Source organism: Eubalaena glacialis, chromosome X (genome assembly GCF_028564815.1).
Source record: "Eubalaena glacialis isolate mEubGla1 chromosome X, mEubGla1.1.hap2.+ XY, whole genome shotgun sequence".
NCBI lineage: Eukaryota > Metazoa > Chordata > Mammalia > Artiodactyla > Balaenidae > Eubalaena > Eubalaena glacialis.
In genome coordinates, this window is record NC_083736.1 from 21,877,106 (window position 1) to 21,892,848 (window position 15,743).

Sequence of the window (15,743 nt, forward strand, 5' to 3'; positions counted from 1 at the left end):
TAAAAATTACTGAATGACATTTCTTAATGTACAACTGGTAATCACTCCCTTTTCTTTAAAGGAAAAAATGTATACTTCAAACTGGACTGTTAATAACGTCCAGGGACAACACAACTTTTTCCTTTGAAAAATACTTCTCCCCCCTCCCCCCCCCCCGCCCCGGTCAGGTGACAGCTTTTCTTCTCCCCGCCCCCCAGCCAGGCTGCCACTGTCACTTAAATACATAAGCAATTGCTCTGTGGAACTCGGTGTTCCAAAATGCCATTTTAGGCCCCATTTAAGACCCCCTTCATTCAGACACACTTCTGTGTATACACATACATGCATGCTCACGTACACATTTTTTTCCTCTAAAAGCAAGTTGAACTAACTTACGTATAATTTCCTTTCCTCTAACATCAGCCCCTTTTGCATTCTAGTAAGATCTTCGCACTCAAGATGATATGAAAAAGAGAAGTACAAGTGCCTTGTCTCTTGGCATTACAGATCAAAACCAATAATAATAAGTGTTTGCCCCAATGCGGGGCGGGGGTAGTAGGAGAAAAAAAAGTGGGAACTGGCCGGGACCAATAGCGGTGACTTTAGCTGAAGACTGAGTTTCAAGTCCCAAAACCTTCCTTTTGGCGGTCACTCTCCTTACTTCACCCACTTTCTATCTTCCTCACACAAACCTAAGCTGTCCTCCCTAACTGTCCACAGTCCAGCCCATGGGTAGCTGGTGACGGAAGAACACTTAGGGGCACCTTCTGAAAATACTTTGCCAACTGCTCCCTTCTTGCCTTGCCTTTTGGGGCCCATTCCGGATCTGGCTAGCCTGTCTGAAAATGTAGCAAATTAACTTAGCCTTTCCCCTCATCCTTCCCCCAGAGGCCACACCGGGCTCCCTCACCCCTCACCCAAAATGCTGTAGGGGTGGCCCTGGGAAGGCAGGTGGTGGGGCATTTCGGCCTGGGTGTGATAGGGAACAGCCGTACCCCCATCACGGGGGCTCTCCCGGACTCCCCTGGGCTCTGCACGGCCTCCTCTAGGGTGGAAGAGGTTTGCTTAGGGTTGGGGGGGGGGGTCAGCCGCTCCCAGCATTGTGACCGCGTTCCCAGATATTGGGGCCAAATTGGGTTGCCATTCATTAATAATGCTCACAATAAGATTAAATCATTCTGGAAAATCTCATAAAATCCCCCTAAGTACGCTCCAGTGGCTCTTTCCAATCCCCATCATTCAGCACTTGGGGAGGTTTGGAAGGAGAAGAAAATTGGTTTCTTTGCTTCTAATGCTGCTTTGAAAAGATACTCAGAGTTTGTCATGCGTGACATGTCACATGTTTAATGTGGACTTGCTGGAAGTCAGGGGGTCTTTAGCGTGTGATATTTATGGGGAATATTAAGTGCAGAATGAGGTCCCTCCAGCTGGGGAAAGTTGAAAGAATAGGAGGCCCAGGACCGGGCTTGTTTGCGGCATCAGAATGACATAGGATTAAGAGTTTGTAAAACAAGGCAAGGGGTTCTCATTGGCCAGTAATAAATGTAATCCTTGGAGGTAATTTCACGCAATTTGCTTCTGCTCCATGGAAGGGTCAAATGAGAAAAAATGACTTAAAAAAGACTTCATTAACAGGAAGAATGGTACTGTTTCTCGTATACCATCCAACTGGCAGCCTGGAGGGGGGAAAAAAACCCCTACCTAAACAAAAAGCCAAAATCGACGGAAAATTGATAGCGATCACCAAAAAAAAAAAAAAAAAAGGCCCTTTCCCTCACGCCCCTCCTGCACTTCCCAGTCTCCACCCCACCCAAAACTCCCGAGTAGCCCTGCCCACCCCAGGAAAGCGGCCTTCACCCCAGGAGACCCTGTGCAGTCTGAAGGCTTGAGACACTCAGATCTCGGGGGATGTCCTAGAAAGTTCCCGCCGGGCCTGCAAACCCCGAGAAAGGAGCGTGCGGCGGAAGGGCTGAGCGGAGGTGGTTGGCGCCTACTCCCGGTGCCCCGGACCGGGCCCCCGCTTGCGAGCGCCGCCCTCGCAAGCCCAGGGCCGGGGCCGGGTGGCTCACCGCCAAGGTCGACGGCCAAGGTCCGGGGAGCCCCCTCAGCCCTGAACCCCGCGAGCGTGCTCCCCAAGGTGTCCGGGGGACGGGGAGCTGCGGCTCTCCGGCCGGGCGGGTGAACCGAGGACGCCCGGGCCTGCGCGCGGCAGCTGCCGAGCGCGTCGCCCACCCCCGAGTCACCGCTGACCTCTGCCCGCCCCCGCACCTGCCCCTCGGCCGCGCACGCCTGCGCCCTGGACCGCGAGAGGACTCGGCCCCCCTTCTCTGGGGCGCGGCCCGGGAGCGCGCGCGGAGCCCGGCGGGCCCGGCCCGGAGACACGCCCGCGCCCCCCGCCGCGACCGACTGTCCCGCGGCCTGGCGGGGCGGCAGCACCGGCTCCGAGAGCCGCGCTCGTCACGCCGCAGCATTCCGCACCCACCCCCACCCCCCCCCCCACGCCTGCCCCTCTCCCCAAAGGTCCAGCGCGCTAATTACTGCAAATTGAAACTAATTAAGCTTCTCTTCCCTTTCCCATCACCCTGGGAGCGTTGGCGAGACCCGGCCCCCGCGGGCGGGCTTACACCGAGCGGTCACCCGGCGGGGCGCAGGCAGGGCCCGGGGGAGGGAGAAGGTACCGTCGTCGCCGGCGAGGGGTGCGCCCAGGAGGGTGCAGACTGCAAATCTGTTTGGGTCTCCTCGCGAAACCTGAGTTGTTTAGATTTTTTTTTAAGTATATACATTTCCCAATGCCTGGATAAGTGATGTAATGACATTTGTCGAGTTAAGATCTGCCACTTGGATACCCCTCGCTGCCTTTCCATCACTGTTCCTGCGTTCTCTCCCTCTCCCTCCCTCCCTCCCGCCCTCCCTCTCTCTCTCACACACTCTCTCTCTCTCTCTCTCTCTCTCTCTCTCTCACACACACACACACACACACACCCTCCTACCCGCGCGTGTACCGTGGAGCCCGCCCCCTCGGAAGCCAGCGCCTGGGCTCCTCGCTCTCGCCATTACCTGTCATCTCGGACTGCGCACTTCCTTGTACGTGGCACTTTCCACAAACAGTTTCCTTCGCCTTTCGAGCCAAGACTCCCGCTCGCTTCAAATTTCTGTCTTCACCGTCAACAATGCCTACGGTACACCCTCCCTCCCTCCCTCCCTCCCTCCCTCAAGCCCACCCCACCTCTGGGCCCCGGGCCCCCCAGCTCCCGCTGCGACACGACCCGGGAAAGCCGAGATGCGCGTGGAAAGCGCCGCGGCGGCAGCGATCTTAACCTTCGTAGGAAACCCTACGGATCCTTTGAGGATCAGATTCAAACCAGGGGCCTCTGCCAGGAAAACGCGAGTTCAGATAAACCCTGGAGGTGCCGGGGCGCAGGAGCCCACGCCCGGCCTCTGGGGGGCTCCCTACTACTGTCCCCTCAGAGCCTGTAGAGAGTATTCACACTTCCTTTTGTTAAACATATATTTTTTTATTATTATTTTGAGCGTGACACTTCTCCACTAGATAGCAAGGAAAAGTGATAACAATTACACATTACACAAAAGTACTGTACCATTGCCTTTACCTTGAAGGTTTCGGAAGCCTCTACAGTTAATAAGTTAAATAAAGGGCTTGAGTACATAAATATTTGTCTAGGAACCCTACCGTATCTACAACACAGTAAGAATCTACAGGAGGACAAACTTTTACCATACCACGCTGAGTGCAATTGCGTTATAACATTTCAAATATACAAAGCTCTGTTTTTTTTTTTTAATAACAATGGTATGTACAGAATCAATAATCACAGTTTGGTGACTTCAACAGTCCATATTCTAGCAGAGTATTTCCCTTTGGTTTGATATAAAAACCTTGGTTGGTGTATGATAAAGAAGAGAACAAGAACAAGACGCCCCTTTCCGTTAAGTGCACTGTTAGCTATCTTACAGATTCGCATTCGCTTCCCCGGCCCGAAGCCGGGGCCCACGCTGGGGAGATAAACTTAGAGCGCCAAAATGCTATTAGGAGAATTAAAGAAAAGCTAAGTGGGGTGTCAGGAGGAAGAGAGGTTGGGCTTTTAAATTTTTTAACTTCAATACCAGGTGTCTTAGGGAGAAAACCTCCCAGATATTTTCAGTAAAAGAACGGGAGAGAGTGGACGTTCGAGTTGGAGCGAGGTTGGCAGAAGCAGGCGCAGGGGCAGAGGCAGGGGCAGGGGCAGGGGCAGGGGCAGGGGCAAGGGCGGGTGGACAGCCAGCCGAGGAGGTGCCACGTCCGGGAGCGCCGAGGGCTGCCTTTGCCCGCGTCCAGGCTGCTGCGAAGGCGGCTGCGCTCTCTCAGTGCCGTCTCGGGAGTGTGCTGGTCCTCTGTTTCCATTTGGTCTTAAGTGGTGCTGAGTGAGGTGACCTTTCCGGATCGCGCCTGGGGCGCGAGGGTGGAGGGCAGCCTTTAGCACACCTCCTTGCCCGTGCTGGTGCCCGGCAGGATGTTGAGCTGCGTGAGCTGCGCGGCGTGCTCCTTGGCCTTGAGCCTCAGCGCGGCTATGCTAGAGGCGCGTCTGTCTGCGGCCGCCGTGGCCGGGTCAGCCAGCGCGCCCGACGCCACCGCGCCCTCCACGGCCGGCGTGGGCTGTCTCAGCAGCGCGGCCGCAGTCGACGCGCTGGTCAGGGGGGCCATGGTGGAAAAGAGCCTGCAGGCAGAGCAAACAGCGCGGTCACGGCCCCGGGAGCTGCGCGCAGCGCCTCGGGCAGCCTTTCCCGCCGCCTCTCCCCGGGGGAGCAGAGGGCACAGAAGGGCGCAGAGGGGCGCCGCCGCTGGGGCGGGGAGTCGCAGGCCCGGGTGGGCCGCGGGCTGGGGAGTAGCTGGACCCGCGGTCGGGAGGCTGGGGTGCTCTGAGAAGGTTTACTAGAGCAGGGAACCAACAGAGGGGGAAAAAGACCGAGGGGACAGAGCCGCGGCGGAGGCAAGCCCCGAGTGTCAAACATGGCCCAACTGCGCGGATTCTGTGCTTTCGCTTAAGAAGGGGGGTGTATTCTTAGACCAGGAGCTCCAATTGCCTGTAATACTATTTGCCAGGAGAGAGAAGAAGAAAGACAAAGAGAAAGAAGAGAGAAAAGGAGAAGGGAAAAAAAGGGAGAAAGGAAGGAGAACGTGGGATCAAAACTGATCAAGACCTGTGCTCCACTTTGTACTCTTCTATATAGGGCGCCTTCTCGGCCCGGGGCTCCTTTTACCTTGAAAAAACCGGTCTTGTTTGCCGGCCTTCCCTCCGCTGAGGCCGCCCTCCCGCGCCGGGCTGAGCTGCCAGTGCCCGGCCGACGACCGCGAGGTGGGGGTGGGGGCGCCCGCCTGTAGGTTTCCGCTCGCCAGGCGGCTCTAACCCGCCAGCGGCCCCGCGTCCCGGAGCGGCGACACCTCTCCCCCACCGCCTTCCCTGCGCCCCTGCAGCCTTTAGTCCCAGAGAGCCCCGACCCGCGACCCCCGCGCGCGGCGCACGGCGCACGGCGCACGGCGAAGCCCAAGCCTGGGACTCCAATCCGCGCCACCGCCTCCGGGAGGCGCCGGGATTGCCCCGCACGGCGCCTCCACTTTCTTCGCACTGCACCGCTGACCTGCAGCTGAGGCCCGAGCCGCCCCTGACGCTCAATGCCACCACCCCTACCCCCACCGCTTCCCCCCAGGGCTTTGGCTCCGGGCCCCCGCAAGGCCAACTCAGGGTTTCCACGATTAGAAATGAGCCCACCTGGGCTCGAGGAGCGCCTCCTGCTTCTCCCAAGCCCACCCTCCACCTCCCGTACCACCCGCACCGCACTCCTCTTCCAGCCTCTCCAAATCTGGCAGCCGGTACTCCAGCCATGGTTTGCCAGCTTTTACAAGTCATTTGTTGTGAGAAGGGTAAAGGAGAGGGTGGAGAGCGAGGGACAGAGGACTTTAACAATTTTTTCCAGAAAGAAATAAAGTGTGGCCTGGAGGGGGCGTAACATGCCCTGGTCCCACTAGGTAAACTGAGTCACTAACTACACTTCAGTGCACTTTCTGTTTACTTTATTGGTTTGTTACAAGAAACTAATTTTACTGAGTCTTTTTTGAAAATTTTCTCCAAGATAATTTTTTTGTTAAGTGGCTGTGCAGTTGGATGAATCTATTATTTCTTTGTTCTCCCAAAGAGAGATCATTGAAGCTGCATTCAGTTTTATTTTCACTGCACTTTCCAACTTAATACACCTCTCCTTTGTTTCTTTGTCTGTGTGATTATACAGACTTTTAATTTCATCATTCGATGTTCATTTAAAGAAAGGGAGTTATAATATATGATGAACTGTTTCTTTTCTTTCGTTGTCTTGTGCCGCTTTGGGGGGTTCTGGGATTGTATATATGGGGGTCGGGGGTATGGTTGGCAGAGGGTCACTTGAATGACAAGGAAGATAGAGTCTGGGGAAGAAGAAAGAATCCTTTGCACCCAGAGGGCCCGTGGCTCCAGGGCTCCTGTGGGGGCCAGGGCTGTGTTCCTCTGGTTGCCAGGCTTTGGGGCATGAGGAAGGATTTTTGCAAAACTTGAAAAGTCATCCTGGCTCTGTGGCCTACACCTGTACCCGTTTACACACATACCACCTATGGCCTGGGCTGTTGCTGCCTTCAAATTGTACTGGTGCAGCTTTCATTGAACACTCCCAATTTCCACGGTTGCTGTTATCGCCACTGCCTTTCCCTTTGCCGCTCAGTCCCAAGTCATTCCCTTCAAGATCCACATTGTTTAAGGCAAAATTAGAGATTATTTTCTTTGGCTAAGTCTCTGAGGTTAAGCCAAAGAGAAAAGATGTGTGTAGTCCCTACCTGTCTCCAGCCTCCTCCCTGGACCCAGGCCTCTGTGCGTGTATGAGAGAGACAGACTCCCCGAAGCCGCGTATTACCTGCCGAACGCAGGGCTGATAAAGGCCGGGTGCCGGAACACGGCGGCTCCGAGGAAAGTGCTCAGGCCCAGCGGCGCCCCGCTGGGCGGCAGGCTGGCCGAGCCCGGAGGCGGAGGAAGGCTCGGGAAGGCGGCGGCAGCGGCGGCGGCAGCGGCGGTCCAGGCTGAGTCGAGCGCGGGGTGGTGCGGGGGGAAGGGGCTGGCGTCCAGGTAGGGGCTGAGAGGGTGGGTAGCGGAGAGCGGCCCGGGGAAGGGCAGACCCGGAGGATGGGTCTGTGCGCCCGCCTTCTCCCGCTTGCGCCACTTCGCCCGACGGTTCTGGAACCAGACCTGCAAAGCGGAAAGAGGCCGGGGTCGGCGCGGCTCCGGCCCACCCCCCCACCCCGCCCCCGCCTCTTCCCCGCGCGCCGCGGGCCCTGCCTCTTTTCCCCTGCGGCCCGCGCCCACCTCACCCGTCTCTGGCCTCAGGTTGTTCAAGGACACGTCTGGGGCCAAAGGGGCAGTGAAAGAGGGCCCAACTTAAAGCCAGCAGGAAACACTGGGCAAGTGAACCCTTTCCAGTGGATATTTCAACCAGCCTAGTTCCTTCACAATTTTTAAGGAAAGTAGTTTCGTGTGTTCAGAAGTGAGGAAACCAAGGTTTAAATGTCTGCGCTGCCTTTTGCTTGCTGTGTGTCTTTAAACAGGTCACTTAAACCTCTCTGAACCTCAGTTTTCTAATCTGTAAAATGGGGGTAATAAAAGTTTACTCATAAGGCTGTGATGAGGAGTGAGCAAAATAAGGCATGCAGAAGTTGGCATTCAGTGGTGACTCTTGGGACCAGGCAGCCACCAAGAGAAGAATGCTTATCAGCTTTCTGCCTCAAATCAGCTATTTTCGCCTATTTCAGGTTTACCCAAGAGGTGGCAAAATTCTTGCTCCGCATTGAAAAGGGAATCGGGGAGGCGGTTCATTTGATCTTTCCAGAAATATTTATTGAACGCCTATGAACACTACACTGGGTTCTTGGGCTTGGGGAGAACTGGGAGCGAGGGAAGAAATACCCATGGTAATAAGCAAACAGGCATACAGTTTAGGGGCCCAGTTCTCCCTGAAATGAAGTGTGGGGTACACAGCCTGCTATCTTCAGGGGCTCTATGCAGGGCCGGGTTCTGCCGAGTAAGGCACTGACTGCGGGGACCAGGTATTCAGCAATACCTGGACACAGAAACCAGAGTGTAGGATACCTGTAGACTGTGCACATCTTCAGAGCTAGCTAACGGGTCCTTTATTTCTTCTGGGGATGTGGTTTAAATAGGTTATTTAAATAAGATAGTTCTAGGCTTGGGGGAGGTTTTCAGCACAAGGTATCTTGCTAATTGTTAATAGAAAGCAGTTTTAGTAGAGACCTTTACCTGAAATATGGCAGCTACCATAGTCTAAAAATAACTCCTAGGAGCATGAAATTATTTTTATGTGACCTGCTCATCACACCCACAGCTGAGAAGATATGCTCCTTCTCCCCTGAAGGCATTAATATTTTTAGGGCTGGGTTTATGCCTGCACACAAGTCTAAAAATTAAGAATGAACTCCAGGGCTATACAGAGTTATATTAAAATATAATGTAAATGATCCCAGAGGAATATGTTTTAAAAATTTTTAAGACATCTGTGCCTTTCAAATATACACAATGGGGGTTGTCATTACTAGCACTAGTATCTAGGCTTGGTTTGACTTCTAGACAGCCACCTAGAGCAAGAAAAATCAAGAATCCAAGTCGGTTGATTACTTAAAATTCTGCCAAAAGGGGGCCCATCCATAACATTTCACAGCCCTCAAATAATCTATTTGAGAATCACAGAAACACTCCAGTGTGGAAATTCAGAGACTTGAAAAAGAAAGACTAGATGGGACCAGGCTGGGTGGGCAGCTTTTGTGTATCCAAATCTGTCTAGACAATATCCACCCCTCCTCGATGGCAGTGAAAGGAGTAAGGGGTGAGGGGGAAACAGTGGAGGCAGAATGCCCTCAAAGAACGTGGAAACCTTCTACAGACGGATCAGCTCTCCCGGCTCAACTGCAATTATCAAGATGTCCCCCTGCAATTCCTCATTATTGAATTAATACCTCTGAGGCCCCCCAAAGGTAAACGAAAGGACTCTAATAATTCATATTCACTTAATTACATCTTCTCCAGTGAATAGGGAGAGAGGAGAAGGGGAGGGGGGCGCTCTCTTTCTTTTTAAAAGTTATTTAACTTTCCCACGACTCGTTCCCCTGAGCTGAAAATGCAGAGTTGCTGTCACATCTCTGTTTGACAATGGAGAAATGTGTCAACAGAAAGGAGGGGACAGGCCTCATCATTAGCCCTCTAATGCAAGAAGCTGTTGTGTATTAAATGAGCCATATGGAATTTATTGTGCTTTATCAGCACCTGATTTTGACTGTAAAGTGATTCACTCAGCTCCTAACCCAGGGACATCTGTTTTCTGTTGGCCGTCGGGGCTGCCCAGTGTTGATCGTCTCTTTGGTTATGAGGCCTGGGTTCGGAAATGCACTCTGGTATGGGGCTGCAAACACCTTTAATAGCATTGCACTCACTCCCTATTAGATCAATGTGGGCTCATTGCTATAAAAAATGGGAAATCAAATAGCATTAGCCAGCTCCTTGTGCGGGCAGAGGGGAAATCAAACAGCATTTTGCCTTCAAATGGCCCTGTTTGTTCTAGCACTAAGTGGGCTTTTATGAAGCCCGATTGGAGACTTAATCGCAGCCAAATACCTGCTTGGAGCTGAGCGGATTTGTCTAACAACCAAATCCATGCTCCATCCCATTATTTCAATCAGGAGAAGTCAGTTCGCAGATTGTTTCCTACAGGGGCTGTGGACCAGGGGGCTTCTGAACTACAGTCTCAGGGACCCTGAAACCCCTCTTCTGATCCTGGACTCCTTCCACAAGGCTCCCAAACCCCAAAATCTTCCCCTTCAACCTCCCAGGTCTTCATATTTTAATATAGTTTTGTGTGTGAGTGTTTGGGTTTATCTTTCTGATTCTGCTTCTCTTCATTTTATGAAGGGGGCCTCTCAACAACCCTCCAATCCATCAACCCATCTCTCTTCCACTCTCCCCCCAGCCAACTGCCCCTCCCTACCTCCCTCTCTGCAGTGCAGCTCACCTGGACCCGGGCCTCAGTCAAGTCCAGCCTCATGGCCAGTTCCTCCCTATAAGAAAGCAACACACAGGCAGGAGGTCACTGCAGGCTCCAGCAACCCCCGTCAGCCCCCTTTCCCTCGCTGGCAGCCTCCTCCATTAGGGTCTCACCCCACACACCTGGGGATCACCATCCCTTCAACGTTGGAGTGCCTTCTATTTGACTGAAAACGTAAAAACACAACACACTCCCAGATATAGGATGTTATCTATTATATTGTATCATATTATATTCAAGAGTGACAGGGGTGACTTCTTGAGTCTCTAAGTCTCGGATTCTCTCTCACTTCTAAGCCAGAGTTAGACAAGACACACACACACACAGTGATTATAGCCTCTTTTGTCCTAATAGTAAATGGGAGAACTCAGCACCCAACTAAAAACATTTCTTTCGCCCTCTTGGTTTCTTTCTGCCTTCTTTAAAAAATGTTCTCTCCCCTCTCCTCTCTCTCTCTCTCTCCAGCTCTCTGCCTTTCCTTCCATCTCTCTCTCTCCGCCGCCATCCTCCCTCCCTCACCCCTTTAGGTCATACTCCCCATTACCCTCTGGAGATATGTTAAGCTTGTTAAGAGTTCAGTGGGGTAATTTTTCGATTAAACAAAATTCTGCGCACCTCCTGACTCCAGTGCCCACTACAAACCCTGCCCATCTCAGGGGAAGTCAATTTAACTGAAACCCTACCCCGTCATTGCAGTTATTACTGCGACAATTAAGGCAAATAGGAAACCATTAAGATGCTATAAAATGGCTTACGACCTGTTTACCGAAAATATGAGCGCGCAGAGAATAATTGGCCCTCCGCTCGCTAATGTGAAAGAGCGGGGGCCGCCCCAGCCTCGGACCTGGGTCTGCACTGCTGGCAGTGCCCCTGGCCCACACCTCAAACTTCAGGACTGGGAGAAAACCGGTTCACTGGAGAGCCTCCCTCTGCCTTCTGCTACAGTGAGCATCAGCAAATCTAAAAGCCCAAAACCACACTCCCGGCTGGATCCGGGCGGGAGCCAAGGGGCTCTAACTAACCCCCTGGGTCGGAAAGAGGTGAGCATGGGGTGGCGAAAAGGAGCTGCCCCTCTTCATGTACTTTGGTTCCCCTGGAGAAGCTAAAAAAGGGCAGACCTGGGTGCCAAGCGACACCACATCATCTTCTTCTTTTGAATTACACGTGTGATAAATGCAGAAAAGCAGGTCGGCCGGTTAGCTATTTGATAGACACAATTGTTTTAAAATTTATTTTCTTTTCTAAAGGTAACGAAGGGACTGGATGACACAGGGGAGGACCAAGTTTAGCTCAGGGGATGATCAAGTTCAGTGCCTTTGCCCCGCATCAAATCTACTCTTTTCCGTTTCTGGTTAGGAGACAGTTTGGCAATTAATGGCTAGACCAACTACACTTGAGAGTTGGCTCGGGCCTCCTGAACGCTGAGCGATTTCTCCTCCGGTTCAAAGGGCCGGACAGCTTTCCGCTGCTACTAAAATGCACGTTGAAAAGCCGCACACGCCTCATACGAAGGTGCTGCTCGAGCTTGACAAGCCCAACGCTGGGCAAACACCCATCTCTTTCTCCCTCCGCGCTGGGGAAAGTTTGCCCTAACCCTGGTTCCTCGCCGAGCCAGACCTAAGCCTTGGGGTGGGAGAGGAAGGCCCCGAGCCAGGCCGGCGCCCCAGGTAGGATGAATAAGCTGGCCCTCAGAGGCCCAGTCATCTCACAGGTACATCTTTCCCCCCAAAAAAACCCGGGCGAGTGGGAAGTGGAGCGTAACCAGGAGGAAAACCGGATTGGACAGCCGTCCAAAGAGAAAAATTCCCCCAGCTGTTCCGTCTACTGCCTGCCAGGCTTCCAGCAATCAATGCCCGCCCCTGTGAACCCGCGTACATTAAACCAACACTGGGTTTAATGTGTGTGGAGGGAGAGAGGGCAGCGATGAGAAAGGAAGATTCTGGCCGGTGCCTCCACAGTTGTACAGATACCAAACACTGCCCCGTTTTGACTTCCTTCGGTTATTTCAGGAGTCCTCAAATGACAGAACTCGGATCTTTTTAACGGCCTTCTCTCCGCAGGCACGGGCAGCTTCACTGCGAACTGCGTTAACTGATACCCAGCAGGCGCCCGGGGCATCAGGCAGGGATGGCGAGCGCACCACACAGCGGCCAAAAATAGCCCCTGTTTAGCTCTGGCGGCGAGGGCCGGCAGCGCTTCCTGCGTCTCGCCTGGGACCTGGCCCGGACTCCGGACCGTAGCGCCCGGGGCCCTGAGTGTGTGCGCAAGGGTGCGCACGTCTCCAAGGTGGCGTGTTCGGGCGGCCTTTGGAAAGGCCGTTTCTTTTTCTCTCTCTAACGAAAACTCGTAATTTGAAAAAATTAAACTGGAGAGACCTTGGGAAGGAATAAAAACAAAAAACATCCCAGTCTAAACTTAAGGCCCGGAGTAGGGGGGAGGGGGAGAGTAGTTTTTGGTCAACGGGGTGGGTGCATTGGGAGGGCGCGCCTGGGTAGAGTCCAGGAGCGGAGTCCCTGCCCCAGCCCGGGGCCCCTGCCCGCCCACCTTCCCTTTCCCGGACCCACTCGCTCCCTCCAGCCGCTGCCGCTGCGACCACCCCTCGCGCGTACCTGGTGAAGACGTCTGGGTAGTGCGTCTTCTGGAAGGCCCGCTCCAGTTCCTCCAGCTGGTAACTGGTGAACGTGGTGCGGTAGCGCCGCTGTTTGCGCTTCAGCAGCCCCTCCTCTGAGTCGCTGCCCGCAGACAGGCACACGCTATCCTCGCCGTCCTTGCCCTCAGCGTCCTCTGGGTGCAGCAGCAGCTCCTCCTTGGGCGACAGCTCCCCGCCCTCAGCGGCCACGGCGGCGGCGGCGGCAGCGGCGGTGGCCACCGCTCCGGTGGCGGCCACGGCGCAGCGCCGCGGTTCCTTGATCAGCGCGCGGGCGTCGTCCTCCAGCAGCTCCTCCTCGTCGTCTTCCAGCAGCTCCTCTTCCTCGTCCTCGTCCTCTTCATCCTCCAGCAGCTCCTCCTCCTCGTCCTCGGCGCCCGTGCCGCTACTCGCCGCCGGGGCGCCACCGGGGCCACCGGCCGCGCCGAGGCGCTCGTCCGGGTGCGCGGCGCCCCCCGGGCCGCCCAGCTCGTCCAGCGCGGGCGGTGGCGGCACGAAGGGCGCCCCGTTTTCGCGGTACGACTTGCTGCGGCTGATGCTCACCTGCGGCGCCTGGCTGATCTTGAGCGTGTCCCAGGCTGCGGCGGCCGCGGCCGCGGCGGCCACGGCGGCCCCCGCGCCGTCCGGCCGCTCCCCGGGCCGCGCGGTCGGCGGCGGCGGCGGAAGGGCCTCCCCCCGCGGACCGGCCGTGGCCGTGGCCGTGGCCGCCGCCGCCGCCGCCGCCGCCGCTGCCGCCGCCGCCGCCGCGGCGCCCTGGAGGAGGCGGCCCCCGCCCGGGCCGTACAGGCGCCGCAGCTTGGGCGGCAGGTGCAGCTCGGCCTCGAACGGGGCGCTGCTGCCCTTGGGGGAGCCTGCGGGCAAGGGAGAGCGGTCAGCGCGCCGGCCGGCCGGGCGCCCCCGCCAGAGTCGCCGCCCGGGCCGGCCCGCCGCCGCTCCCTCCGCGCCTAGGCCCCGGCGCGAGCGGCCCCCCCGCGCCATCAGACTCCGAGCCCTTCTCCTCCTTCCCCAGTTTTCTTGCTGTTTCTTTTTCTTTACATTTTTCTCTCTCTTTCCCTTTCTCTTGTTTCCTTCTTTTTTCCTTCTCTCCTCCTCCGTCCCTCCTTTCCTTTCCCTCTCCCATTCTTCCTTTTATTTTCTTCCTTCCTTCCTTTACGTCTTTCTCTCTCTTCTCGCCCTTCCTTTCATTTTAAATTCTCCTTTTCTTTCTCTCATCCCTTCTCCTCATCATTCTTTCCCCTCTCCTTCCTTTTTTTGTGCGCCCCCCCCTTCTTCCTTCCCTCCTTTATTCCTTTCTTTTTCTTTCCCCTTGCCCTCTCTCTCACTTTTTTCCTTCCCATTTCGGGGCAGGGGGCAATCTTAAAACATTCAGCAACTTAAAAAAAAAATCACCACCACCCTGAAAACTTTGCGCACGACCTCTGCCCTCGGCTCTGCCACGCGGCCGGGGCTGGCGAGAGGGGCCGCTGCCCGGCGGGCGACCCCTGCGGGGGAAGGGGGAGCGGCCCGTGGCCCTGAGTGCGGCCTTGCCCCACAGACCCCAGCGGGAGGGGCTGGCGGCTCCGAGCACAGAAAAATCGTCCTGGAGAAAATGGATTCAGAAAGGCCTGGGTGGGGGACGAAGGGGGTGCAATAGGCACAGGCCGCTCCTTCCCCTTGAGGAAGCGCCTGGCACAGGTGCCACTGCAGGCTAAAAAAAGAAAAGGAAAAAGTCAGTTTTATTTTAAACGCCCCCTTCTCCGCTGTCCGCTCCCGTCTTCCAAGTGGCGCTGCGGCTGGACCGCTGGTTTACGGATTTTAAAAGAAATCAACAATTCTTTCCCTGCGACACCTCTGCAAGCCAGCTCAAGGCGAAACTTGAGTGTAACAGGTTCGGGGCAAAACGACAGTTGTTCTGAAATTTTTAATTTTAGAAAAAAATAAGAGCTTTTAAACATCTCAACTGTTTTAAAAAAATAACATAGCAGAGAAAAAAACAACACCCAGAAGCTGTACATTTCATACACTTCAAATACAATAAGGAGCATTTGGGGAATCCCAGGGAGATGTTTTCTGCAAAGCTTGGGTTTAAAAGGTCACAAGTAATCTACAATTTTAAAAAGAAGAATAAAGCACACCACCACATATAAAGGAATCTTCCAAAGAGGAAAGGCCAAGGCTCACTCGGCCTGGAGTCCCCATTCACAGCTTTTGGGGTTCTTGTCTTCACTAAGTTGCTGTTACAAGAGTCCACCCGGCACCTGCTGTTTCTGGCCTGTTGCCCCTCTTCAGAGCACCCCCAAGGCCACCAAAGGGGGCATTTGAACGACCTAAGGACGGATACCGAGAACCTAAGGGCCCCTGAAGCGAAGCTCGGTCTCTGCTTTCTCTGGAAGCAGAGGGGGAGGGAGAGACATCCCCTGGCGAGATGTTTACCGCTCTTTGAGGCACCAGGCCTCAGAGTTGTTCCCTCTCTTTCCTCCGTCTCCAGTTGGACAACCGCAGGCCCCTGGCCCCGGAACATCACACATCCAAACCAGTGCCCAGCACCCTTTTCAGGTGCCCGGCAAGCACAGCCTTACCTTGAACGGCCTTTTCCTGGTCGGTGCGGCTGGCCAGCGGGGCAGGCAAGCTCTGCGCGGCTCCCAGCAGCCGCATTTTGCACGGGCTCCTCCGGCCCAGGATGCTGTCGATGCAGTAAGAGGAGAGCAAAGTTGGAGATTTACTTTTGCACTCGGGCCTCTCGGAGCAGCCCTCCTCCTGGTACTGATTGCTCATGGCTGGGGTTTTTTCCCAGGGAGCAGAGAAGCGGGCCGCTGGCTGCCTATCGGGGCGGGTGGGATGGATGGGTGTGTGTTGGGGGGGTGGGGTTAGATGGCTGGTTATAATGGATACTGTTGCGATCTCTGTGCCTCTCTGCCTCGCTCGGTCGCTGGCTGCTGGCTCCCGCCCTGCCCGTGGCCGGAGCTCGCCCTCTCCGCGCTCAGGACAAGCTGTAACAAGTGTAGTGAGCTGC

At 55.1% G+C, this 15,743-nt stretch overlaps 1 protein-coding gene across 1 annotated transcript; it reads right to left on the reverse strand.

Annotated features, from left to right (window-relative positions):
* Window positions 1-4,453: 4,453 nt before the first annotated feature.
* Window positions 4,454-15,505, reverse strand: ARX (aristaless related homeobox). The gene is made up of 5 exons (XM_061179091.1): window positions 15,310-15,505; window positions 12,714-13,602; window positions 10,072-10,117; window positions 6,916-7,244; window positions 4,454-4,694 (listed from the first exon to the last, which is right to left on the reverse strand). The coding sequence occupies exons 1-5, from the start codon at window positions 15,503-15,505 to the stop codon at window positions 4,454-4,456; spliced, it is 1,701 nt and encodes a 566-aa protein (XP_061035074.1).
* Window positions 15,506-15,743: the final 238 nt, after the last annotated feature.

Excerpts from the sequence above, each read along its gene's own strand:
- ARX (XM_061179091.1), bottom strand. The coding sequence starts at position 15,505 with ATGAGCAATCAGTACCAGGAGGAGGGCTGCTCCGAGAGGCCCGAGTGC. Across the intron at positions 10,118-12,713 it reads TACCCAGACGTCTTCACCAG|GGAGGAACTGGCCATGAGGC; the intron begins GTACGCGCGAGG and ends GCTTTCTTATAG. Across the intron at positions 4,695-6,915 it reads ATCAGCCCTGCGTTCGGCAG|GCTCTTTTCCACCATGGCCC; the intron begins GTAATACGCGGC and ends CTCTGCCTGCAG.